Source organism: Furipterus horrens, unplaced genomic scaffold (genome assembly GCF_987537825.1).
Source record: "Furipterus horrens unplaced genomic scaffold, mFurHor1.1.pri manual_scaffold_5, whole genome shotgun sequence".
NCBI lineage: Eukaryota > Metazoa > Chordata > Mammalia > Chiroptera > Furipteridae > Furipterus > Furipterus horrens.
In genome coordinates this window covers 121,196,446-121,222,000 of record NW_028327175.1, presented here as the reverse complement: position 1 = coordinate 121,222,000, position 25,555 = coordinate 121,196,446, and the positions used below count along the sequence as shown (strand labels likewise).

The 25,555-nt window shown below is 49.5% G+C and overlaps 3 protein-coding genes and 1 pseudogene across 8 annotated transcripts; 3 read left to right on the top strand and 1 right to left on the bottom strand.

Moving 5' to 3' along the window:
• On the top strand, positions 1-4,715 carry IL27 (interleukin 27). 2 transcript variants are annotated; one of them, XM_090277497.1, is made up of 5 exons: positions 1-64; positions 2,029-2,201; positions 2,286-2,384; positions 3,222-3,380; positions 4,171-4,715. In XM_090277497.1, exons 1-5 carry the CDS (start codon positions 34-36, stop codon positions 4,441-4,443), a joined length of 735 nt encoding a protein of 244 aa, XP_090133623.1. In that variant the 5' UTR covers positions 1-33; the 3' UTR covers positions 4,444-4,715. The 2 variants fall into 2 exon arrangements, with proteins under 2 accessions (XP_090133623.1, XP_090133622.1); XM_090277496.1 differs by having other exon boundaries at positions 2,029-2,384.
• APOBR (apolipoprotein B receptor) lies at positions 4,581-9,130 on the bottom strand. 2 transcript variants are annotated; one of them, XM_090277489.1, is made up of 4 exons: positions 8,949-9,129; positions 5,903-8,614; positions 5,552-5,817; positions 4,581-5,462 (listed from the first exon to the last, which is right to left on the bottom strand). In XM_090277489.1, the coding sequence occupies exons 1-4, from the start codon at positions 9,003-9,005 to the stop codon at positions 5,393-5,395; spliced, it is 3,105 nt and encodes a 1,034-aa protein (XP_090133615.1). In that variant the 5' UTR covers positions 9,006-9,129; the 3' UTR covers positions 4,581-5,392. The 2 variants fall into 2 exon arrangements, with proteins under 2 accessions (XP_090133615.1, XP_090133616.1); XM_090277490.1 differs by lacking the exon at positions 4,581-5,462 and having other exon boundaries at positions 5,625-5,752; positions 8,949-9,130.
• A 1,047-nt stretch (positions 9,131-10,177) lies between these two features.
• Positions 10,178-19,819, top strand: CLN3 (CLN3 lysosomal/endosomal transmembrane protein, battenin). Of its 4 annotated transcripts, XM_090277491.1 has the most exons (17): positions 10,197-10,307; positions 10,400-10,774; positions 10,961-11,083; positions 11,238-11,316; positions 12,709-12,805; positions 13,598-13,669; positions 14,059-14,138; positions 14,251-14,336; positions 14,832-14,904; positions 14,990-15,133; positions 15,962-16,080; positions 16,815-16,861; positions 16,944-17,012; positions 17,107-17,162; positions 17,283-17,376; positions 19,241-19,381; positions 19,471-19,819. In XM_090277491.1, exons 3-17 carry the CDS (start codon positions 11,038-11,040, stop codon positions 19,588-19,590), a joined length of 1,323 nt encoding a protein of 440 aa, XP_090133617.1. In that variant the 5' UTR covers positions 10,197-10,307; positions 10,400-10,774; positions 10,961-11,037; the 3' UTR covers positions 19,591-19,819. The 4 variants fall into 4 exon arrangements, with proteins under 4 accessions (XP_090133620.1, XP_090133621.1, XP_090133617.1 ...); XM_090277494.1 differs by lacking the exon at positions 19,471-19,819 and having other exon boundaries at positions 10,178-10,307; positions 19,144-19,381; XM_090277495.1 differs by lacking the exon at positions 19,241-19,381 and having other exon boundaries at positions 10,192-10,307.
• Positions 19,820-19,963: 144 nt separating this feature from the next.
• On the top strand, positions 19,964-21,841 carry LOC150009603 (T-complex protein 1 subunit zeta-like; annotated as a pseudogene).
• Positions 21,842-25,555: the final 3,714 nt, after the last annotated feature.

Here is a 25,555-nt window from a genome sequence, read left to right as displayed (position 1 = left end):
GGAGATGGCTGATCAAAGAGGCTGGGCCCTGCCATGGGCCAGAAGGCAGGCAACCTTGGCTGGCGTGAGTTGGAGGCCAGGGCTTGGGGCAGAGGGCTGGGAGGCTTGGCTGGTGTGTATTGGGGCAAAGGGCTGAGGAGCAACTACTTGGCAGAGACGAAGGACACAGGATACAGCTGACTGGAGGATGGGAATGAGGCCGGCATGAAGAGGGACGAGGAGTTGGGCAGACAGGGTCTGTTTTAGCTGGGGCTGGGCAGAGGATGAGACAGTTTGGCTGGACTGAGTGAGGGGCGGGAGTCGAGGGCTGGTGGTTTGGCTCGGGCTGGGCAGAGCATGGGAAGTCTTGGCTGGCATGAATGAGGAGAGTTGGACAGGCAGGTTGACCAGGACCAAGACCAAGACCTGGTAGATAAATAAAGAGTTTGGTTGGGGTGTATGAGCAAAGGCCAGACAGCTGAGAATTGGGGCTGGCTAGAGGAGCAACAGGAGAAAGAGCTGGCACAGTTCGGGGGCTGTGATCAAGGAGTCAGCAGCCTACGTGGGTCAAGGGTCTGCAGCTGAGGTCTGGGGGGAGGTCCAATCTACAGTTGGTGACTGAAGGACTCAGAGGCTGGAACCAGAGCAGATGGTAGGATCCAAGGACTGAACAATGGGGACAGAACCATCAAAGTCCAGGGCAAAGGACCTGGGATTGTCTGCAGAGTTTAGGGAGAAGCCAGGGGAAGAGTCTGGGGGCTCCAGAGCTCAGGCAGGAAGTGGAGGGTTGTGGGAAATGACACAGCTCAATTCTGAGTGGACCACCAGGGCCTGGGGCACTGCTCTCCCTCAACACAGAGCTGGGAGGAACCTTATTCTGCCCAAAGTCTCAGGATGCCAGAGTGGCCCCAAGTCAGCGAGCCTGGAAGTTTGAGAGCCAGGTACTGCCCACCCCATCTGGAAGTCCATGGGGAAAGTGGACCTTCCCAGAAACTCCCCTCGGTCTTTATTGAGTAGACACTTCAAGGATCAGAGCCCAGACAGGGAAGAAGCAGGAAGAGGACTGTGAGCAGGACTAGACTTAGGCTCCGGGGCCTGTTTTGGTTTGTGTTTCAAGAAGAATTGTGTAATTCGGGTGATTGCTAGATTTCCTCTCCCTGAGGGAGAAACTGCACAACACTGACTTCTTCCCAGAGCTCCTGCCCCACCACCCCTCTCCCTTTGTTCAGGAAACACAGGGCAGAAAGCATTTTTGGAACTCAGCTGGCCCGACTCCCCCATTTTATAGATGGGAGCCCGAGGCACAGAAATAAGAGGTGACTTGCTTGAGGGAAGGACCCAAATGAGAAACAGAGGTTCTGCTTCACAATCCAGGCCCTCCTCCCCATCCTGGAAACCTTTTCTTCTCCCTCACTGCACAGTGACCCACTCACCTTGGTAGAGGGAGCACCGATCTGTCCTTCTGACTCCCTGGGATAGAGTCTCCAGCCTTGCCAGCCACCCCTGGGGCCTTAGTTTGGGCCATCAGAGCTGCCTGGCCAAGCCTAGGGAATCCTTGGCAGAACAGAATGTGACCACTCCAGGGGAGGTGGCTGCCTCATCTGAGTTCCCTGGGGGAAGCTCACAGGATCTGCATTTGGGAAGATCTGGAATCCAGTCCTGATTTCCATCACCTTCTGACTGTGTACCTTGGCAAGTCAACCGCACTGAGCCTCACTTTCCTTGTCTGCAACATGGGAAGAACAGGCTGCCACATCGAGTTGTGCAGTTAGTTCACTGAAAAAGACACTTGGCCAGGGGAGTTTGTGGGTGTTGAAATCCAGGCTAATATCTGTTTGCAAAGGTGGGCACTCTGTGCAAGGTTGTGTCTGCCGGGGGGAAAAGGCACTTTCCTTTCAGTCATACAGAGATGGCATATGGTGTCTTCAATAGCGTCCATCTCATGAGCGGTTTTGAGGGGTCAGTGGGATGATACACAGTGCTTGCCCGTAGCTTGTGTTCTTCTCAAGCTCTCCCCTCATTTAGCCCATCCTCTCCCCATCTCTCCAGGGCTCAGCCTTTTGCTGCTCTCCTTGCTCCTGGCTCGAGCTGGTGTCTGGGGATTCCCAAGACCTCCAGGGAGGCTGCCCCTGAGCCTGCAGGAGTTGCAGGAGGAGTTCAAGGTCAGCCTGCATCTTGCCAGGAAGCTGCTCTCTGAGGTTCGGGCCCAGGCCCACCGTTTTGTGAGTTTCCCTAATGCAACTGGCTCTGGGGATGGGCAGATCCCCAATCCCTTTTGGCCCCTACTAATAGACCTTGTTCTACAGGCTAAAGCTCACCTGCCAGGAGTGAACCTGGACCTCCTGCCCCTGGGAGAGCAGCTCCCCAATGTTTCCCTCACCTTCCAGGCCTGGTGCAGCCTCTCTGTGAGTGGGGGGCTGGTGAGGTGGGGAGGGTAAGCCAGCAATAAGGCTGGGCTGGGTGGTTTGAAATGAAGTCAGGGGTTGAATAGAAGATGGATTTGGGGTTAAATTGAAGGATAGAATCTGGATGAGGGTGAGTATGTCATTGGATATAAAGATGAAGCTGAATAAAGAAGTGGCGCTAGGAAGAAGGTAACAGTGAGGTGGGCATTGGAAGATGTAGGTATGGGAATAGAATGGGACCAGGAACAGGAATTAAAATGACTGGGAATAGGAAGAAGGTCGGGGGCGAGAGTGAAAATCAAGTGGAGGATGGAGAAGGGATGGGCATTACTGGTGAGGATGGGAATGGCATGGGGCTGGGTTGGAGCTGGAGAAGAGACAGATGATGAGAATAAAGCTAGACATATGGACAAGGGATGGAACTGGGGTTAGGAATAGGTATAAGGCTAGGAATGAGGTTGGAGACAGGCTGAAAACAAGTGAGGAGACGGAAATAGGAAGGGGTGGTGGAGAAAGGGATAAAGTGGGGTTATGGGTAGACAGTGATAAGACATCGGAGATGGGGCTGAGGTTAGACTACAAGTTTGGGTGTGGGACTGAAAATGAGGCTGGGAAAGGGGGCGGGATAGAGGTCACAGACAGTGGAGACTGGACTGATGATGCGTGAAGGAAGGGGGTGGGGAAGGAGATGAAGTTGAGGATGAAGACAGACATTCAGATGGAATGGGGATTGGAGTTTGGGATGGGAATGGGACCTGGAGATACATGGGATTGGGTTTGAAGTGGGTCCTCCTTGGCCTGCAGACCTTTCCTGACCTCTTCCCTTTGCTTCCACAGGACCCAGAGCGACTGTTCTTTCTCTCCATGACACTTCACCCTTTCCAAGCCCTCTTAGAAAGACTGAGCAGCCAGGGGATCTGGGCCAGCACAGAGAGGAAGCAGCTGTGGGCCATGAGGCTGGATCTCCGAGACTTGCAACGGCACCTTCGCTTCCAGGTAGAGTGACCACCCACCCTCCTTGACCCCCAGAGACCAAAACTGAGGGTCATTGGCTCCCTTGTTAAAATACCCCATGCCCACAGCTGGGGTAAGTCTGGAAGGGAACGCTCCAGATCCTCTGAGTGTAGATGTGTGAAAGGTAGAAGTGTGTGTGTGTGTGTGTGTGTGTGTGTGTGCGCGTGTGTGTGCGCGCGCGCGTGCGCGCGTGTGTATAGCTGCACCAGACCCTGGCTCTACCCCTGAATCTCTGCCTTCTCTCGGGGCTTTGGTCTTAAGTGAGAGAACAGCTCGGAAGCACCCAGCACAGCATCCAGCATCAGCAGGACCAATAATAAAGTTGGTTTCCTTCTCCCTGTCATCTTTGGACATCACCAGGTCCTCCTGAACATTTCAAAGGGAAATAAGAATTTTACCTTTACTGAAAGGAGAATTGAAAATGGAAGCAGCAGAAAAACTACCTACATCACCTTTCTGCCCATTTCTTATCCTAAGACGACCCTTAAGAGAGGAATTTCCAGAACCCCAAATGCCCAGAGCAATCCTGGATGAGTGAGCCAGCTCCCTCCATGAGCATCATCTCGCTCTGTGATTTCCATTTTTTCAAAGCCATAAAAGCAGGCAGGACATGACATGATGACATAATGGAAGATCTGAAGGAGGGGTTGTCCAGGGAAATCATAACTTTGTGGGCTCTGATGTCATTTGGCACCACTAGGCACATGAAGGGACAAGGATTCACTCAGCATCTTAGCCTGACCATTTCTGACCCATGGGCCTCTTCTCACAGGTGCTGGCTGCAGGATTCAACCTCCCGGAGGAGAAAGAGGAGGAGGAGGAGGAGGAGGGGAAAGGGCTGCTCTTGGGGACCCTGAGCGGCCCCTCACAGATGTCAGTCCAGGTGTCCTGGCCCCAGCTCCTCTACACCTACCAGTTGCTACACTCCTTGGAGCTTGTCTTGTCTCGGGCTGTGCGGGACTTGCTGATGCTTTCCCAGGCTGAGAACCCAGTCCAGGGTATCCAACACTGGCCAGCTCCCAGGCCTGATGGAGTGATTTCTTAGCCTCTCCCCTCACCAGCTGAGGTTTTAGGACTGGAGTCTGGGCCACAGGACAGTCACCAGCTCACTCCCTTAGGACAAAGCAGAGCTCTACCGACCTCCCTCCCCAGACCCTACTCAGTAACTTAAGGCTCCTCAAGTCCTTGCTACATATTTATTTCTTGGATATTTATTTATTGTTTAGGGAAACGATGGTTTATTTATTGTTTCAGGGCCTGCTGCTTGTCCTCGGGCGAGGCCACCCAGTCTGGGTGCCTAATAAAGCACTCTCACCCTCTCCTCTCTCTGCCTCGGCTTCTTTTCAGAGAAGGGGTATCTGATACCCACAGGGGGCCTAGAATGAAGTCTGCAGCTTTAGGCCACCCTGGACCACTCTCTGCTCCTCCATTTTTGGGGTTCCTGGCCCACCTTTCCCCACTCTGGCTTGCTTAGTTGGTGGTTGCCATAGTAACCAGCAGAGTTCTGAGGTTGAGCTCCCATTTTCAAAGCTCAAGGTGGCTGGACTGCTCACATCAACCTCTGATTGTAAATGGAGGCCCACAGGCCCTCCAGCCTCTTTGTTCTGGGCTGGCTTCCACCCCAGAGGTGTGCCTTCCTTCCACACAGCTCTCTCAGGGCTCGGGAAGGGGTCTGGGGAGTGGGGGCAGTCAGAGAGGGAAGGCTGTGGGAGAACTGTCTCTGTTCCCTCTCAGTCTTCCAGACAGCTGCCAGGACAGACGGGGGAGGTAGTCAGAACAGGCCATGAGAGGAGGTCCCAGTTGAGCAGGGGGTCCATCAGCTGCATTGGAGAGTCAGACTCCTAAAGTTCATAGTTCTCAAAGATGTCTGGTTCTGTCCACTCTGTGAATGAAGCACCAAGAAACTAAGGCCCAGATGGTGGGTAGGGCACTTCCGAAGTGGCCAAGCCCTCTGACCGTCACTCAGGGCCTGGCTCTCAGGTCTCAGTGCGCAGTCACTGGGGCTTTGGCTGACTCAGCTTGGCTTGGAGTTCCTGCATCATGCCAGAGTGTGCAAGGCCAAACCTGGAGGTGGAAGACAGGCCAGGGAGCTGGTCTCCAGGTGCCCACAGCCTCCTGCCCAGCCCAGCCCAGGCACCTCACCCTGAGCTTACCCATGTCCCGGGGGTCTTCTCTTGGCTGGCACTGGAGTCCCTTCAGGTCTTGGGGGGCCTGGCTCTGGGGGTCCCTCTGGCTGGAGACGTCTCTGCTCAGGGGCTGACAGCTCTTCCTCTGCTGGGGGGCTGGGAGGCTCCTTCTGCTGCTCAGGGGTGGGGATCCATCGGAAGGAGGGCCGGGAGCGACGCTGTGAGGAGCTGCGGGAGAGGAGTACACGGCTCCGCGGGACAGAAACATCCAGGCGAGACGCAGGGAGGAGGGCCTGAAGGGAAGGGAGCACTAAGTGTCATGGGCCTGGCTTCAGGATTCTGCGCTGTTTGGCCCTGGGCCCTACCTGGAGCCCTCACCTCACTCCAGCTGCAATGAGCATCCCCGCGGGCACTTCCCACAGCCTCCTCACGCAGCCCAGGCTCAGCCTCTGCAGGGCACTCATTCGTTGATGGGTCCTCCTGGCCCTGGACGTCCTCCAAGTCTTCTGGATCAGGCTCCTTGGCCTCTGCCCTCTGGCATCTAGTCGCCTCAACATCTTCCACACCACAGAGCATCTGCGCCTCTCCCTCAGGGGTGTGGGCCCCACGTTGCCCTTCACTGCCTTGCCCCTGCTCCCTTGCTTCCCCCACCCCAGCCTCTGTTTTCAACAGAATCTGCCCTCCTGGGAGCCCCTCAGCCTCCACTATGGCCATGGCTCCCTCTGCCCTTGCTGCCTGGGAAGCCGAGGCAAAGCTATCCATCCTGTAGCTTCTTTCTGCCACTATGGATTCCCCAGCCTCTGTCCACTCTTGCCCTGGCTCACCCTCCGTGGCCTCAAAAGCTTCCCCTTGACCACCTCTGCCAGTGACCTCTGCTGAGCGCTCCAGGCCAAACTCCGGCCCACCTCTGTTCTCTCCCTTGGCAGCCTCCACGGACTCCTCACCTCCGCCAGCTTCCTCTTCCCCTTCCGAGTCCCAGCATCTCCCAAATGACCCAGCCCCAGCTTCCCCAGCCTCTTTTTCAGGCCCTTCCCTAGTCCCAGCAGCCCTTTCATCTGAAGCTGTCTTGTTCTCCACAGTCTCGGCAGCCAAAGAACTGGCCCGTGTACCCTCCCTGTCCTGGAGGCTCTGAGCTGCCTCCTCCAGCCTCCAGCCTCTCCTGGGGGTTCTCTCTGCCTTCCAGGGCACTGCAGCCTCCACCTCCTCATCTTTGGTTTCTCTGGCATCTGACTCTCCCAGTGACTGGCCTGTCCCTGCTTCTGCCCCACAGCTTCCACCCAGCTCCTGGCTCTCTGCCTCACACCAAGCTTCCTTTGCTTTCCTCCACTCTCTGCCTGCCTCCGGGACCTCTGGTAGTGCAGGCTCTCCACCTCCTGCAGCCTTCCCCACCCCGTCTCCTGTACCCACTTTTTCCTCCTGGGTATTCCTTCTCTCTCCAGCCCTTCTTCTCTGGTTTTCCCAGGCTTCTGCTTCAGAGGCATCAGGCTTTACATACCCCATGTTCCTGGGGTTATTCCCCAGGCTCCTTTCTGTCTCCTCTTTGCTCAGGGACAGAATGTTCCAGAGCTCTTCCTTACCACTCTGTCCTCCTTCAGGTTGCTCTGCTGGGGTCTGGAGGCCTCCTATCAGCTCAGGTCCCCAGCCTTCAGTGACCCAGTTTTCAGGGCCAGCACATACCACTCCCAATTCTTCTCTACCCATTTGAGCTTCCTCCTCACTCCACCCCTCCCTGAACTCTTCAGGTCTGTTCTCTGGGGTTGCCTCAAAGTCAGCATCACCTTCAGCCTCCTGGGCCACCCTGTCCTGGGACAGCTCAGCCTCCGTGGCCCAGACACACTCCTTCTCCTCCTTGGCCTCCTCTGCCTGCACAGTTTCCTCCTCCAGACTGTCTCGAGCAGCTCTGATCTCTGAATCTTGCCTCTCCTTGGCTTCTATCCCATCCTGATCTGCCTGAACCTCAGAGCCCTCCCTTGCCTCCCATTCTGAGCTCTGGTTTTCTGCAGCCTCCTTCCCTGTTGTCTGGTCCTTAGCTGCTTGTCCCACTCCTTCAGTTCCCAGGGCCTGGTTCTGTTTCAGGAACAGGTTCATCTCAGCCTCTCTAATTTCGTCCGCCTCCTCCTCGTGGGCTCCCTTGGAGGCCTCCTCTATGGCCCAGGCTCTCTTCGTACCTTCTAAGATCCTATCTCCTGGGACCACTCCATATTCTGTCTCCTTGACTCCTGGGACGTCAGTCTCCTCCCTGCCCAAGCTTGTCCTTCCCTCCTCCCCGCCTGAGGCTGTCCCAGCCTCCTCCTCGCCTGAGATTGTCCTGACCTCCTCTCTGCCCAATGTCACTCCATCCTCAGATTCTGCCCCTGGCTCGTGTGTCCCCTGTGCTCTTGCGCTTTGGCCATCCCTCACCACAGCCACCACATCTTCTTCCCTCCCGGCCTCTGTGGCCCCAGTCGCCTGGATCTCCTCTGCAACTGCCTCCTTGACTGCCTGTTCTGATGCCCTGCTATCCACGTCGGTATCAGCCTTCCCCTCAGGCTCCCTGGGCCAGGTCCACTCTGACTCCGCCTCTCTGGCCCCGACTGGCTCCCTTGCCCTGACCTCTTCCTCCTCCTCCTCCTGTTCCCAGGTTCTCAGTGTCTCTTCTCTGTTTACTTCCTGCTCATTGCACTCCTGAATCTCCTGGGTTTGGCTGCTTCTGCTTCCACCAGTATCGGACCCTGCCTCAGACTTCTTTCTGGCCTCCAAGGGGCCACTTGGCTCCAGGCACCTGGAGGCCTCGATGGCCTCCCAAGCCCCAGTGTCCTGCCTATCTCCTTGAGAGCCAAAGGAGCTGCCTTCTCCCCAACTCCAGGTCTGTTCTCTAGCTGAGCTTCCCTCCTGGGGTCTTCTAGCCTCTTCATGCCCTCTCAATCCTCCACCCCCCTTCCCTTGACTGTCTCTGAGGCCCTCTAGGGCCTCCTGGGCTTCCTCCTCTATAGTTCTCCCTGGCCTTCCTGTAGCCACTTCCCCTAGTTCCTCAGCTGCCCATGCCTCCCTTCTCTCTGCAGTAGGGACCTCATCTCCCAGAAGGTAGGAGACAAAGGTGCTGAAGGAATCCTAGAAGAATAGGGGGAGACAAAGGCATTAAGGGGAGGCCCAACCCTCTCCTGGGGGCCATTGGCCAAAGGAACTCAGAATAGGAAGAGAGGTTCTGGGATCTGGGAGGAGGAAGACAACAAGATCTGCAGAAGGACTAGGAAAGAGCCTATATTAGGGGTATGTGGATATGTCTGTGGAGATGGGAAGATTGAAATCCAGAAGAGATTGGGCTAAGAGGCTGCCTGATCCTAGCGAAAGAATCTCAGGTCTGAGGAGAGACTCAAAGGGAAGAGGGAAGGCGAGGCCCCAGGGAGCAGGGTGAAAGTCTCTGGCATCTCTTTGCCCCTCTCACCAGTGCCCCCCTCAAGGCCTGATGCAGCCCAGGGAGATGTAGCCGGAGGAAATCCATCCTGTCTGTCTCTGTGTGTCCAGAAAGCTGCTAATGACCGTCTCCACCCACTAACACAAGCCAGTCTTCCCCTGGACCCAAGACACTTCCTCTTCCCCTGTCTACCTCTGACGCATCCTTACCCCAGGCCCTACCCACCTTCCGCAATGCTCAGAGCCGCTTCCAGCCCAGGCTGGGAAATGGGTGCAGACCACACAGGGAACTCAGGTGCACATTTGGAGCTAAAGAGCAAGGAGGGAAGCCAAAAAGGAAAAAAATGGGAGCTGAAGACCTCAGAATTGGGGGACGAGGGAGGGGGCATGTGGTAAGTGCAGCTCAAGTGACTCAGGCCTTGTATTCACACCTCAGTCATTTCCGTCACCCCCAAGCCACAGCCACTGTGTGAGAGGAAGCTGGGGTTTGTGGTTCCTGTTTTGCCTGGGGACAAGGAGTGGGAGGGAAGAGGGAGTTGTAAGAGCTCTGGCTTCTCGTTTCAGGGTCATTAATGCTTCCCCAAGGGGAACAAGGGGCTACATTGGTGGCTTCAATGCCTGTTCCCTCATCTGGAGTCATTCTTGTGAAACAAACTTGGCTAGGCTTTGTATTGTGGTTATTTCCGTCTAATACTCACACTCCTGTGAGTTTTGGGAGGGCAGAGACCATGCATGACATGTTGCTGAATTTCTAGAGTCCTGCATAGGTAGAAGGACCCCATTTTTCATTGGTTGAGTGACCTGAGAAGAAGACCAGAAGGAGCACATATCAAACAGTAGTCTGAAGGCCTCATGGTGAGAAAGGGCTGATACAGGTGGGCACCAGCTAATGGAAGCCCATAGGAGAGATTAGCAGGGAAAGAAGGTAACGAAGAAAATTCAAAATGCTGCCTTACCACCTAGAGGAAGGTAAGAAAATCCACTCCTTATTAGGGACTATGTAAAGGGACATTGATCAATACCTCTTCCCCTAGTCCCCTTCTGCAGCCCTACTTCCCAAATTTCCAATTAGAGAAATGAGATCACAGAATCAGAATATTGGGCCTTAGAATCATCTGGTCTAAGCACCTTTGATACAGGCAGGAATCCTGCAGCAGTCTGCTCAGCGAGCACTCCTTTCCCTGGTGCTCTATTTCTTATTGCTAAAAGGGTCTCTGAGGTCACCTTTACATCTAACTTTGTATGATCATCAGTAACTTTCCTTTTTTGTTTGCTCCTCTGTAAACCCGAGGGTTGGACTACTTCTGTGATATTCTTTGGTCCTAGAATAATCTGGGAAAGGGATCTTTTTATGCCTTGGATACTGCCAATAAATATGAAACCCTCTTAGGTGAGCGATACCTTTACATTCATTTACCTTTACAATCTAAGGGCAACAAACAGGGATAAGAATGACCTGAAGCTGTCCATCTTTGTTCTCAGCCAGAAACAGTCCTGTCTGAAACGAGGAGCTGGCTGGCCATATTTGTTTCTGGCAAATGAGAGCCGCGAGAGCTGAAGCCGTGCACAGCCATGATCAGTGGTGGCTCAACACAGCCACGGCGTTGGCGCTATTCATCTAACGTTAGGGCTCTTCTCGCTGATCCCACCCACTTCAGTTTTAAACCAGCCATTCCAGGGTTCTCCTGACCTCTCTCGGTCCCACGCACCAAAGCTGGGAAAGCCTGAAACGAACACAGAGACAAGACCCGGAAGTTGTGAGAACCTCCGAGCACGTGATGGGGGACGCGGCCGGTGCTGTCACGTGACCAGCCAACCTGTTGTTCCTTGTTGGGGACTGTTCAGCTGCTCTTAAAGGTACAGGCTGCAGGGACCCCTGCTTTAGAGGGGGCGGGGGCGGAGTCCGACGGGTGGGGCGTGGTGCGCGTGGGAGAGAGCGGGATGGGTCCCGGGTTCAGCGCAGTGGCTCGAGCAGCGCGAGTGTAGCAGAGAAGACCCAGCAGGAACTGGCAGTGGGATGTTGATCCTTCTCACATGTCGCAGACCCTCATCCGTTCCATCCGAGCCAACTCTGAATTTTCGCTGACTTTGGACCCCTCGGGGGACCTGAACTTAATGCCATGGGAGGCTGTGCAGGCTCGCAGCGGCGCCTCTCGGACTCCGAGCGTGAGTATTACTGACCGCCCTCACTGGAGTGACTGCCTCTGCCCCGCGACTACCCGACGAGCTCGGGAGCAGGCTAGACTCCGGGAGAACACGCGTGGGGTCATCCTACACCTGATAGTAGGGTAGGGATCATGCCGCCTTCTCGCCCTCCCAGGAGAGGTGTCCGCCTCGGAACCTTGGCCCATTCCGCGGGACCGGCAGGGCACCCATTGGAAGAACATGATGGGCTTCTGGTAAGTGGCCTGAAGAGTCCAGCACAAGTGAAAAGGGGTAGAAAGAGGGAAGCGACGGAAGAAAGGAGGGAAGGAAGGGGTGAGCTGTGAAAAAAGGGCTGAATCCAAATATTTACTGAACCAGTTGGTTTTCCCTGAGGCAACGTGTAAATTTCCCAATCTTAAATCATTTACTTACCACCTTCGTGTTTTGGCCAGATCCTTATGCCACCTGCAGGATTATTTACTTGTTTTTATTCCAAATAATTAAGTCTTTAAATTTGTAAATAGACGTATTTTTTAAGGAAGTCTTTAAATCACTACTCTAGACAGAAAGCCAATATTTTCCTAATGCACATTTAAGTAAATACATAACTACTTTTTTTTTAACCCTCACCCAAGGATGGGTGTTTTTATTGTTTTGAGAGAGAGAAGAAGGGAGGGAAAGGGAGAGGGAGGGAGAGAAACATCGATGTGATTGCCTCCTGTGCACCCCGACCTGGAATGGAACCCGCAACCTTTTGGTGTACCGGAGAACGCTCCAACCAACTGAGCCACCCAGACAGGGCCCATCACTACTTTTTAGAAGATCATCCATCTACCTCCTAAAGTCACATAAGTACTGAGCCTCGGGAATACTGGCACTTACCTAAACTTTGAGGACTTGGGTGGCAGACTGTGTTGAAAGTGACTTTCCATGTGACTCTAGTCACATAGCCTCTCTGAGCCTTAGTTTCTCAGCGGTGAAATGGGAACAGCAAGCGTGCCTCTCCATAGGCTCGTGAAAAGGACACATGAAATCTCTGGTGCTGGGCCCAGTTCCATTCCCATCACTGAGAACAGCTCTGGGAGATGAGAGTAAGCAAACAATATCCTTCACGGATCGTAAAGGATTTTAGTATTATCTCATTTTGATCCCTACAGCACTCTGCAAGGTACAGGATAAATGTGTATCCCTACTTTACACATGAGTAGACCGAGGCCACTCAAGTAGGAAGCAACAGACTTGGGACCTGAACAAAGTCCTTTGTTTCAAGCCCCAGGAGCTTTCTACTGTACCACAGCACATCAGAGACCGTGGATCAATGGATGAGAAATGCCCCAGGAACTGGTGGGAGCTCAGAGGAACAGTCATCAAGGATGACTTCCTTCTCTTACTGAAAGAAGTCTGGGAGATTAGATGTGAGCCCATGTCTGTGATCCCAAAGCCTGTCCGTACTTCTAACCCTAACACTGAATGGAAATGAGGTCTGGTGTTAGAGAAAAAAGTGAAAGCTGATTGAAGGAAAGGGGCAGGTTTGGTACTAGGATTGTGGATAGATTGTAGGCCTGAAAGGAGGTTAAGATCTCTTCTTATATGTCAACTATATCTCAGTAAAACTGGAAAAAAAAAATCTGTCCTGCTTACTCCAGGATCCTGGGCCTTTGCAATAACTTCTCCTATGTGGTGATGCTCAGTGCTGCTCACGACATCCTTAGCCACAAGGGGACATCTGGGAACCAAAGTCATGTAAGTGATCCTCTCTACCTCCACCACTGTGTTTAGTCCCTGTGGGAACATGAGGGACTCACGCTGGGGCAGAGGCTCCCTTGAAAAATTCATGGAATGGGGTAGCCAAAGGGTGGGGCAAAGGACCTAAAGTTCCCAGTCTTTTGGATCTCAGAGCATGAAGGGTGTTTAAGAATCAACTGATGCCAGTGAACAAATTCAGGTTCTGGCTGTGTAGAACCGTGGTTTATGGCAGTTTCTTAACCCTCACACAACTAACATTTGGGGCTGGATAATTCTCTGTTGTGGGGCTGTTCTGTGTGTTGTTGAATGTCTAGGAGCATCCCTGGGCTCTTGGCTAGATGCCAGTAGCATCCCCTGCCCACCCCTTGTGACAATCAAGAATGTCTCCAGACATGGCCAGATGTTCCCTGTGGGATGTAATCACCTCCAGTTGGGAAGCTCTTGTCTATGAGGAGCTGGAGGGTGCATGCCCAAGCAGAACAGCTGCCACCTTGCAGGTCCAACAGGGAATTTGGTCCAAGATCAGATTTTTTGGAAACCCACAATTTTTAATGAAAGCTCCTGAGTGTGTTACCCAAATAAAGTCCATTTACAGTGCCATCTTTGGCCTGTGGATCATTCTGTGGAAACCTCCTCCTTCCCATTGTACACATAGAGAAACTGAGGGTCAAGAGGCCAGTTCTGACCCAAGGCCATCCTTCAAGTTAGAGCAGAGCTGGCTCTTGAGCCAGGCTCTGTTTGTCTACCCTGTTGCCACTCTGGGTGAAAGACTTTCTTTTTTCCTATCAGGTAGACCCAGACCCAGTTCCCACCCCCCACAATAATTCATCTCGATTTGACTGCAACTCTGTCTCCACAGCTGTGAGTAACTGTCTGGTCCTCCCCTGACCCCCCCCACCACCACCTCAGCACCCAGCTAGAACTGTCTTAATTATAATGATTAATACTGCCATTTCCTGACCCCTGTTCTGTGTGTAGCTAATGTTGGTTGATTTAATCCACACAATAGTACTGTGAGCTAGGCACTGTAATCATCCCCTATTTTCCAGATAAGAAAACTAAAGCTCAGAGAATGTGAATGCCTTGACACACAGCCAAGGAGCAGCAGAGCTAGGCCTTGAACCCAGATCTGAGTTCAGAGCCTATGCTTGTAGCAGATCTGTTTAGCTGGTTTCTGTCTTTTCTTGGCCACTGGTTCAGAGGTTTGTCCCTGGGAAGGTCTGGGGTCTCACTCTGTTCTCCTGTCCCAGGCGGTGCTCCTGGCGGACATCCTCCCCACGCTCGTCATCAAATTGCTGGCTCCTCTTGGCCTTCATCTGCTGCCCTACAGGTCTGGGTGGGGTGGTGGGAGGAAAGGCAGTTAGGATCTGTGAGGAGGCGGGAGGGCAGAGGAGATGAGAGCTGGAGCCGACCTTGCCCTTCCCTCCCTCCCCTCCCCTCAGCCCCCGGGTTCTCGTCAGTGGGCTTTGTGCAGCTGGAAGCTTCATCCTGGTTGCCTTTTCTCACTCAGTGGGGACCAGCCTGTGTGGTGAGCATGAGATATGGTATCAGGCGGGGGGGCCCAGAGGAACTGCAGCAGAGCATGTGTGGGAAGTAGTCTCCCCAACTCCCCAGAGGAAATGGGTTATGTTTGTAACCCTCAAGAGGCTGCTAGGACTGCACAGGTAGGAGATAGGAGATGAGGTCAGTTTGGAGGAGTCGGTGGTGGGGGAGATGGGAGGAAATGGATGGATTAGGTGGAGACTGAGATGCACAGGGGAACCAAGACTATCACAGGGGAGGAGGAGGTGTCCGGGATGTTCTTGCTCCTGGTTTGATAACAGTGGATGTCAGTACCGTTCTCTGTGAGAGGATGTGCCAAGGAGGGTTTAGCTCCACTTCATATCTGGAGCCCCTCCCATCTAAGGATCTGTTTTTGCCCCTCTGAGCTGATGCAGGGGAGGCCATGGCCAGGTACCTTAAGGGATTGGAGCTATTGGGACAAGGCTGGGTGTGGCCACTGTCATGCTTGTCCTCCCCCCAGGTGTGGTCTTGGCTAGCATCTCATCAGGCCTGGGGGAGGTCACCTTTCTCTCACTCACTGCCTTCTACCCCAGGTAAGCAAGCAGAGCAGGGAGTGGGGAGAAGAGGTCCCGCTACTGACCTTGGTCCTTTTTAGTGCTCCAGTGTTCTCCTTCTCAGGGCTGTGATCTCCTGGTGGTCTTCAGGTACTGGAGCAGCAGGGCTGCTGGGGGCATTGTCCTACCTGGGCCTCACGCAGGCTGGCCTCTCCCCGCAGCACACCCTGCTGTCCATGCTGGGCATCCCCGCCTTGCTCCTGGCCAGGTAAGCTGCCCTCGGCTGGGTGGAAGAGGGATTCAGGGAAAGAAAACTAGATCATGATCCCATTTCTTAGATCCCTATAGTCTTGTTATGAGGGATGTAGGTTCTGGACTCTGATGGGCCTGGGTTTGAGTCTGGAGCTGCCACTTGTTAGCTGTGTGGTATGGGAAGAGTTGCTTTACCTCTCTGACCCTCAGTTTCCCCATACTTCAAATAGTAGTCATACTTCTTGCTTTCCTATGAGGTAATGTGTGTGAAGCATCCAGTACAGTGTGGTTCCCAAAGTGATTTGGGGGGTGGGGGACAAGGGTGGACTTATTAATTTTATGACTTTTCATGTGTATTAGGAAAAAATTTTAACTAGTCAATCAAACCTGTGATTTCACAGATTATTGCTTAGAACAAGGCCATGTAGAAAAAGGGAATCAAGTGAAAGGAAAGTATTAAGTAAAAAATAATATACACAGGAGGAATGTGGATATGACAAACAGCGTGAAGACAAAACATCAGTGAAATTTTGGAAGTTCTTGTCTAGCACAGAATGACCACATAATAAATGATAACAAGAGCAGTTATTAGAATAATAATGTCAAGAAAACAGCTGACTTGCTTAGTGTGAGCCAGCAGTCAAGACAGGGGCCCAGGGGTGGAAGCAACAGGCAGACAAGTTTCCGCTCCAGAGAAAGAAGCCTTTTTCTACGGTTGGAGCTCTCTGGCACAGGCTGGGGTGCCCCAGTGGAATGTAGAAATGAGGGGGGCTGCTCTAGGAGGGAGTGGCCTTTCCCTCCTGACAGAGGCTCTTGGACCCTGTCTTGTTCCACCTCCTCCTAGCTATTTCTTTTTGCTCACATCTCCCGAGTCCCGGGACCCTAGTGGGGAGGACGAGGCAGAGAGAGCAGCCCGGCAGCCCCTGATGAACAGCGAGGCCCCAGAGCAGCCGCCGAAGGCAGGTAGGAGATGCAGGAGATCCTCAGAGCGCCGCGCTCTTCTGGGTCTTCCTCTCTCCAGTGGACAGCGGGAAGGGGAAGTGGATGTGTGTGTACTGGTTACGGTAAGAGCCAATTACATTCATCTATTCAAGAAATACTGAGTACTTACAATGTGCCAGGCATTCTAGTCACGGGGGGTGCCATGGTAAAATAAGGAAATGAGGCAGACTCGTAAACAGCTGAATCAGAAACGTGCTTTTCACGTATTGATGAGTGCTGGAAGGACATAAAACGGTGATGCGCCAGAAAATGACACCTGGAGGGAAATGGAGAGGGTTCTACTTAGAGAAGGAGGTCAGTGAAGGCCTTTTTAAGTAGGTGTCGTTGGGCTAAAATGCAAATGACAAGGAATTGGCCTCATGGGCATCAGGTTGAACAGGTTCCAAGTAGAGGGAACAGCAAGTGCTGAGGCCCTGCGATGGGGACGAGCCTGGATGCCGGTGTGGCTGGGGTGGAGATGTGCAGCCATCAAACTGTACGAGAGCTGTGAAGAAGTCTCAGCTGGCTAATTCTTTTTTTTAACTCACGGTGAAATATATGGAACATGAAGTTATGTATTAATATACCAACTTAACCATTTTAATTGAACAATCCAGCGCATTCACACTGTTGTGTTGGCTGGTTGATTCTTTCCCACCAGCACTCCTTGGCTTAGTCTGCCAACCTCACTTGTCTCTCTCCCTGCTCCTCTGCAGACTCCAGCTCAGACCTCTCTTTTCAGGAAAAGTGGACTGTGTTCAAGGTATGAATGGTGGCTGTGGCCTGTCCCCATCGGTGGCCAGTGCCTGTCTCCCAGCCTTCCACTTATGTGTTCTGACTTCCAGGGCCTGCTGTGGTACATCATCCCCTTGGTCCTGGTTTACTTTGCTGAGTATTTCATCAATCAAGGACTTGTGAGTAAGGGCGAACAGGAGGGGTGTGGAAACAGAGATCGAGATGGGGACTCACATGTTCCCATTCATCTCCCCTGTCTGCTCCTTGCCGCAGTTTGAGCTCCTCTTCTTCCGGAACACATCCCTGAGTCATGCTCAGCAGTACCGCTGGTGAGAACAGTGAGGATGGGTGGCAGGACGGCAGTCTGCTGGGAGGGCCTTCGGGGGGGAGGTGCTGCCATGTGAGTAGGCACTGGAGGAGCTTCCTTCTACTCCCTGCCCCTGTGTAAGGTACCAGATGCTGTACCAGGCTGGCGTCTTTGCCTCCCGCTCTTCTCTTCACTGCTGTCGCATCCGCTTCACGTGGGCTCTGGCCCTGCTGCAGGTACCAGGCCTCTGGTCTTCACTCCATTCCCAGCTTCCCCAGGCCCCAGTGCTTGTGTCCCTCAGCAGGAAGTGTTTATTACACACTGTCATGTTCTAAGTGTGAGGAACAGAAGGCCAGCAGGGCTCCATATCCAGTATGTCCCCTGGAGCCAGGCAATCTTGGATGTAAATCCCAGTTTCTGTACTCTGGCTTTGTGACTTAGGGCAGGTCTCTGAACCAATTTGAACCTCATTTTCCTCATCTAGAAATCAGGCAAGGCCAACATCTGCTTCTCAGGGTAGTTGTAGGAAATACAGATAAGAAGGAGGTTGAAAAACAGAATAAATTATTTAATGATTATTTTGCTCAAGCCTCATGCAGAGACACAGGCTTTCAAATAACATTTCTAACAATAATAAAATGTACAGTTCTTTTATTCTGCATGTTTAATTATAATAGAATCAGTGACATTGTACTCATCAGATTGTGTATCTCAAGGCATTTCAACTATCCGTGACAAAAGTAATTTACAGCTTTAAGAAAACAAACACCTTTCCCTACGACAGTCTGAGAAAAGCACCTTTACATAACCAGCATTTATTGTTTCTACAGCCCTGACAGTAACTATTAAAATAAACTTTCAACTATTATAGGAAACTTTTTACCCTTTTTAATTTAGTTAAATCTGTAACAAAGTCTAGACTAAGTATAGATTACACTTTAATGTTATGACAGTAACATGCAAATAGCCTCTAACTTTCTCTTTTATTTAAGCAGTACCACCAGCCCAGGGCTTTGTTGCCCCCAAATCCCAAATTGTTGTGTTAACAATTCTTAACTCAGGGTTCTTCATTAGATGCTGCTGAAATGTGATTTGTGATTTTAGTTATAATTTCAACCAAGACTTCTTCATAAATTAAATGGAATCATTTAATTCCATTATGGAAAGTGTCTGGCCTAATGGCACACATGAAGTGTTTGCAGTGTTTCACAGGTTACATTAGTTTTACCAGAGTGTGGCCATTTAAATGCATATTTCTGAGCCCAGCTCAGAGGGAATGAGATGGAACCTCTGAGGGCCAGACCTGTGTGGGTAACAAGATCCCCAGGTGCTCCTCCTGTGCATCAAGCATGTGAACTGCCTTGGTGGCAACCCTTGGCACTCAAGGATGGGACAATGGGATCCCTTGAGAGACCAGGGCACAGAGGAGAGACCTACACCCTTGGGTGGGGTCAGAGAGGCTTCCTAAAAGGTGGGAACATCTCAGCCAGCGTTTGTCGACCTCAGCACTGGGGCCACATCATTCTTTGTTGTGGGCTGTCCTGTAGGGTATTGAGCAGCCCGTCTGGCCTCCACCCATTAGATGCCAGTAGCAATCTCCGTTCTCTGTTGTGGCAACCAAGAGCATCTCCCAACATTGTCGAATGTCCCCTCGGCAGCAAAACCAAGCCCAATCAAGAACCACTGGTCTAAATGTAGCCTCAGTATGGTAAACCGGGAAAACTATTCAGGCAGCCCTTGGGAGGAGAAATGAGATCACAGGATTAAGTGACACTGATCCAAGCTGACCTGTGAACAGTGTAACCAGGAGATCCCAAGTAAGGGAATGTGAGATGGCATTCCAGGGGGCAGGAGTGACATGAGCAAAGGGCTGAGGGAGGGGAACCACATGGTCAGGGGTGCTGGGACAGGGTAGGGAGAAGGCGTACCCCGGATCTCACGGTCTGGTAGTCCAGCTGGATGTTAGGATTCGATCCAAGCCTGTCAGCCCTCTCCCTCGTCAGCATCTCCACGAACTGGGGCCTCTGGAAGGGATGGCAGCCTCCTTTTCTGCCTGCCGCGGGTCCCAAGCTCAGCCCTCCACTCCACCTGCACCCACAGTGCTTCAACCTGGCCTTCCTGCTGGCGGATGTGTGGTTGAGCTTCCTGCCAAGCATCTACCTCGTCTTCGCGCTCATTGTGTATGAGGGGCTCCTGGGTGGGGCTGCCTATGTGAACACCTTCCACAACATTGCCCTGGAGGTCAGCACCAGTTGGGCAGCCCTCCTGGGGGGAGCCAGGGCCAGAGTGTGCAGCACTGAAGCCTCACCCCTGTTCCCCACCCTCCCCAGACCAGCAACAGGCACCGGGAATTTGCCATGGCCACCACCTGTATCTCCGACACCTTGGGGATCTCCCTTTCAGGGCTCCTGGCCCTGCCTGTGCACGACTTCCTCTGCCGCCTCTCCTGACCCTGGGCTTCTTGGAACACAGGATGAACTGATAGGTGGGCAGGTCAGATGCCCGGGCCTCAGCCCAGAGCCCATCCGTGAGCTCTGCCCCTGGACTTCCCTGCATGACTGGGCTGTAGAGAAGCGCTGAGTTTCCACTTTCTTTTGAGCAAGGGCGGCATCTTTCTCCCACTCCACCTCATCTTGGGGACCTTGGCATTATGCCTTTGGAATAAATGCCTTTATTATTGATTGACTCCTGTACCATTTTTCTCCTTTGAACAAAATGTATTATAGAATACCAGCTCACTTTGGAATATATACAGAGGAGTATAAAGCTAGTATTTTAGCAGATTTCTACCTAGTCTTTCAGGCTTATTTATTCACTCACTGTATGAGGCAGTCTCTACATTTTTCTCCAACATGTAAGTTTTCAAACATGCAGAGAAGTTGAAAGAATTTGTGCAGTGGGTACTCATGTAGATACTGCTTGGGTTCTACAGTGACTATTTTGCTATGACCATTGACACAGATACTCCATCAGTGCATCTTATTTTTGTAATGTACTTCAGAATAGGAGCTGGAGGCTGGCTTTTAGGCATTCTTCACACCGGGTCTCTAACTCTTCTACTGGGTCAGCTGTGGCAGCTGTGAAGACCCTAAACCCCAAGACTGATGTGGCTCAAGCCCAGGCAGTGTTGGTGGCCAACATCAGTGTGGCCTGGACACTGCAGGACATTCTGAGGACCAACTTGGGGCCTAACAGCACCATGAAGTTGCTTGTTTCTGGTGCTGGAGACATCAAGCATACTAAAGATGGCAGTGTGCTGCTTCATGAAATGCATATTCAACACCCAACAGCCTCCTTAAGAGCCAAAATAGCAACAGTCCAGGATGATGGTACCACTTGCAATTTCCTAATCATTGGAGAATTGCTGAAATGTGGATCTCTACATTTCTGGAGGTCTCATTCCATAATAATAACAGGATTTGAAGCTTCAAAGGAAAAGGAACCGGTTTTTAGCAAAGCAAAGAAATGGACAGGGAAACTTGTAGATGTGGCTAGAGCATCTCTTATGTACTGAAGTTTGTGCCGAACTTGAACTTGATGAATTCCTAGCAGAGGCTGTAGGTGACTACATTTTGATCATCAAAAAACAAGATGAACCTATTAACCTCTTCATGGTTGAGATCTTGGAGCTGAAACATAAATCAAACAAATACAACCTTGATCAGGTCTCATTTTGGACAGTAGGGCATGGCATCCTGATATGACGAAAAGAGTAGAAGATGCATACAATATGTCATTAGAATATGAAAAGTGAATTCAGGCTTTTTTTTTTTTTTTTACAAGGGTGTAGAAGAAAGGGATGACGTAGTAAAAAACTGAAAGAAAATTCATTGAAGATAGAGTTTAAAAACAGAGCTGAAAAGGAAAGTCTGTGCTGACTCAGATAAAGGATTTGTTATTGATCAAAAGGGAATTGACCCATTTTCTCCAGATGCTCTTGTAAAAGGAGGCAGAGAGCTCTCCACAGAGCTAAAAGGAGAAATATGGAAAGGCTGGCAGTGCCTCTGGTGGGGTAGCTCTAAATTCTTCAGTGACCTGGCTCCTGATTGGGTCATGCAGGACTGGTCTATGAGTATGCACTGGGAGAAGGTAAGTTCACCTTTATTGAGAAATGTAAAAGCCCTCGCTCTGTCACATTACTGATCAACAGACCAAATAAGCACACACTCACTCAAAGATGCAATAAAATGCCTTGAGGGCTGTTAAAAATGCTATTGATAATGGCTGTGTAGTTCCAGGTGTTAATGCAGTGAAAGTGGCAATGGCAGGAGCCCTGACTAAATATAAGCTCAGTGTAAGTCTGGGCAGTGCCCAACTTGGAGGTCAAGCATTTGCTGATGCTCATTCATTCATTATTCTCAAGGTTTTTGTTCAGAATTCTGGTTTTGATCTTCAGGAACCATTAGTGAGAGTTCAAGCAGAATATTCAGAATCAGGTCAACTTGTGGGTAGGGATCTCAACACAGGTGAACCAACGGTAGCAGAAGTAGGTGTGCGGGATAGCTGTTGTGTAAAGAAACAGCTTCTTCATCCTGCACTGCAATTGCCACCAACCTTCCCCTGGTCAATGAGATCTTGCAAGATGAAGTGTATTCTCTAAAAGGTTGCATTGAAGCTTTCCTTGTATCATCTGAATCAAGAATACTCTACAGAGTGATCCTAAGAATACAGCTATGGAATTTTTGTCCAAGCTTCAACTGATTTTCAAAGGAATTTTCTTTTCTCACAAGAAGAAAGGAGAGAACACTGGCACCTATTCAAATTCCAAAGTCTGAAATTATAATTACAGTATTTTAAAAATTGTACTCAGTGTGTACATATAAAGCAGACTATTTTCACCCAATAAACAGGATGTTTTGCTTTAGCTTCAGAGATATAAAAATACATGTTAGAGACACATTGTTATTTCCCTTATTAATCCTTGAAAAACAAATTTTAATGGTTTAATAATGTCTTCTAATGATTTAATTTATCCAATAGTTCCATATTAAGCATTTAAATTTTTTATGCTAATATCAATAACAAGTAACTTAAATTTTGAAAGCATCCTGTTTCCTTCATATAAGTTGCTGTGAGTAAAACTATTGGATCTTTCTGTTGGATTTTTAATGCTTTTGAAGTAGCTTTGCAAAAATGTTCCCCAGGAAAGTTAAGTGGTAGTGAGGAGAAAGATGGGTGAACTAGAGGCAAGGGAGCTGCAAGAGCTGCAAGTATAAAGTGGCAAAAATAAAAAGGGGGGTGAGGTAGAAAGATGGCTGAAGGCACAGTGACTAAGGGCTATGTGACAAGACATTTTCAGGTAGACCATATTTTTATGCCTCTGAACCTTTGCTTATACTGAAATAGCCATCCCGAAACCTCGAGTGTCATCCTTTTCTCACTCAAATTAATTTCTCCAAGTTTTCACAAAATCATTTTTATGCAGTTGGTACATTTCTATAGTCCTCAAAGGTGAAATTGTGTTGCTAAGCTTTGTATTTTGAGGACTTGGCAGTTGCCTATAGCGAGTGTGCAATAAATGTGTTTAACTTGAAAAAAAAATGTAGGCTGACTTGAATACATTTCTCTTATATGCTTCGGTGTGCACAATATTAACTAGAATCTAGTATTTTTGTACAGTCCTTTTTAATTTTTTAAAGATTTTATTTATTTACTTTTAGAGAGAGGGGAAGGGAGGGAGAAAGAGAGGGAGAGAAACATCAATATGTGAGAGATAATCGATCAATTGACTCTCACACACCCCCAACTGGGGACCTGGCCCGCAACCCAGGCATGTGCCCTGCCAGGAATCAAACCAGTGACCTTTCAGTTTGCAGGCCTGTGCTCAATCCACTGAGCCACACCAGCCAGTTCATACAATCCTTTTTTAGGTACAATTTATATACAGCAAAATGTACAAATTGTTATGTATATATTTTTAAGTAACTGAGGCAGGCTTAGCAGTGTTTTCCATGCTTCACTGTTGCTATCTCTACCATATTTGCCATCTCTATGCATACAGTACTTTTATTTAATATTTTTCATAAAGTGACTAACTTTTATTAATTGTTACTTAAAAGGGAAACAATGATGTTACTATTGAATGGCCCTGGCTGGTGTGGCTCAAAATCATGAGTTTGAAATGCTAGTTATATATTTTTCTCTGGCACATTAAAATAAATACATAACTATTGGTGTTTAAAATGAACACCCCAGCACCCACTGAGACTACCCTGTCACTACTAGTGATGGCAGTGGCCCCCACTTAGGGAAACACTGACATGACGGTTAACAGAATGGGTTTTGGAGGCACAAAAACCTGACTCTTGAGTCCCAGTTCTGCCATTCACTAGTGTTCCGATTTTGGACAAGTCCCTTCATCTCTCTGCACCTCAGTTTCCCAATCTGCCAAATGGGGATAACATTAGTACCAACATATCATAAGGTGGTTGTGGGGATTTTATGAGATTATGGGAAAGCACAGTCAGCACTCAATAAATGTCAGCTTTGATCATGCTATGGTTTGAATCCTGCCTTTACCTTTTAAAATTGTATTATGCCGGTGGTTCTCAAACTGAAGTGTGCACCAGAGGATGTCCTAAAAATACAGAATGCTGGGCCCAGCCGGGGTCTGTGACTGAGGGAGCATGGGATGGGGCTAAGAGCATTTCTATCATAACCCAGAGGATGCTGCTGCTGCTGCTGTTCAAGAACCATACTTCGGGAAATGCTTTTCCTTTTTTAACAAACTTTTGTAAGTCTTTTTTTTTTCTTTTTGGTTCAACAAACTTATGCATATATTCTTCATGCCAGGAACTTCTTTGCTGTAAATACAAAAATAGGTTTCATTTTTGATGGGAGAATATTTCATCACAATGGATCTTTACCACTTAGTCATTCTATTAATTTTGGTCATTTAACTTGTTTTCATTTATTACTGTTACTAAAAATAAACCTCTGTGTGTTATGTATTTTCTACAGATGAGTATTTCTTTAGGATAGTGTCTCAAAACTGAAATTTGTAGGGATGAGCATTTTTTAAGATTGTTGATGTCACTACATTGTTTTTTGAAAGGTTTTTCTGTTTGATTTACTGGTTTATATGTTTGTCACAGCACCTTCCTTGGCACTGGGTACAATCGTTTTGAAATCTGCTAAATGAGTTTAAAACACTTAATCTTGATTATTCTAAAAATTACTTTCAACAGGATTATTGAGATACTGTACCTCTCACACCACTGGTTTTCAGTGTAATCCAAGATATGTGTGTCCTTCACCACAGTCAAAACTAGAACATCTTCATCACCTCAAGAACAAGTCCTATAACCTTTATCTGCCACCCCCTCCCTTTTCATCCCCCCATAGCCCTAAGAAACTACCAGTCTAGTTTCTCTCTATAGATTCCCTATTCTGGGCATTTCCTACAAATGGAATCATAATGTATGGTCTTTTGCGACTGGTTTCTTTCACTTAATATTTTCAAGGTTCTTCCATGTTGTAAATCACTTTATTCATGTTATGGTTGAATATTATTCCATTGCATAGATATACAATACTTGTTTATCCATTCAACAGTTGACGGGCATTTGGGTTGTTTCCATTTATTGACTATTATGAACAATGCTGCTATAAACATTTGTATCATTTTTGTGTGGACATATGTTTTTACTTCTCTTGGGCAATACTTAGGGCCATTTGGTAATTCTGTTTGATCCTTTGAGGAACCTACAAACTGTTTTCCCAAAGTGGCTATACCATTTTACATCCCACCAGCATGCATGAGGACTCTAATTCTCCACATCCTCACCAATACTTGCTGTTTTCCTTTTTGCTTGTTTGTGTCCATTATAGCTATTTACTGGGTATGAAGTGGTATCTCATTGTGGTTTTAATTAGCACTTCCCTGAGGGCTAATTATTTTAATCATCTTTTCATGTGCTTGTTGGTCACTCACATGTCCACTTCGGAGAAAAAATATCTATTCATATCCTTTGCCCCTGTTTAAATTGGATTATTGCCTTTTTATTTTCAAGGTGTAGGGGTTATTTATATCTTCCAGACAAAATTTCTTATAAGATGCATGACTTTCAAATATTTTCTCCCACTCTGGGTGTTGTCTTTTTACTTTCTTGACGATGAAGTCCAGTTTATGTATTTTTTCCTTTGGTTGTTTGTGCTTTTGGAGACATTTCTAAGAAACAGTTGCCAAATTCAAGGCCATAAAGAATTACCCCTGTTTTCTTCTAAGAGTTGCATAGTGTTAGCTTGCATTTAGGTCTTCGGTCCGTTTTAAGTTACAGTATTCCCTCACCTATCACAGGTATTACGTTCTAGATTCCCCCGCGATAGGTGAAAATCTGTGAAGTAGGAACCTTACATTTATTTTAGTATTTATACATATTTTAAGGCTTTATAAACCCTTCCCACACACTCACA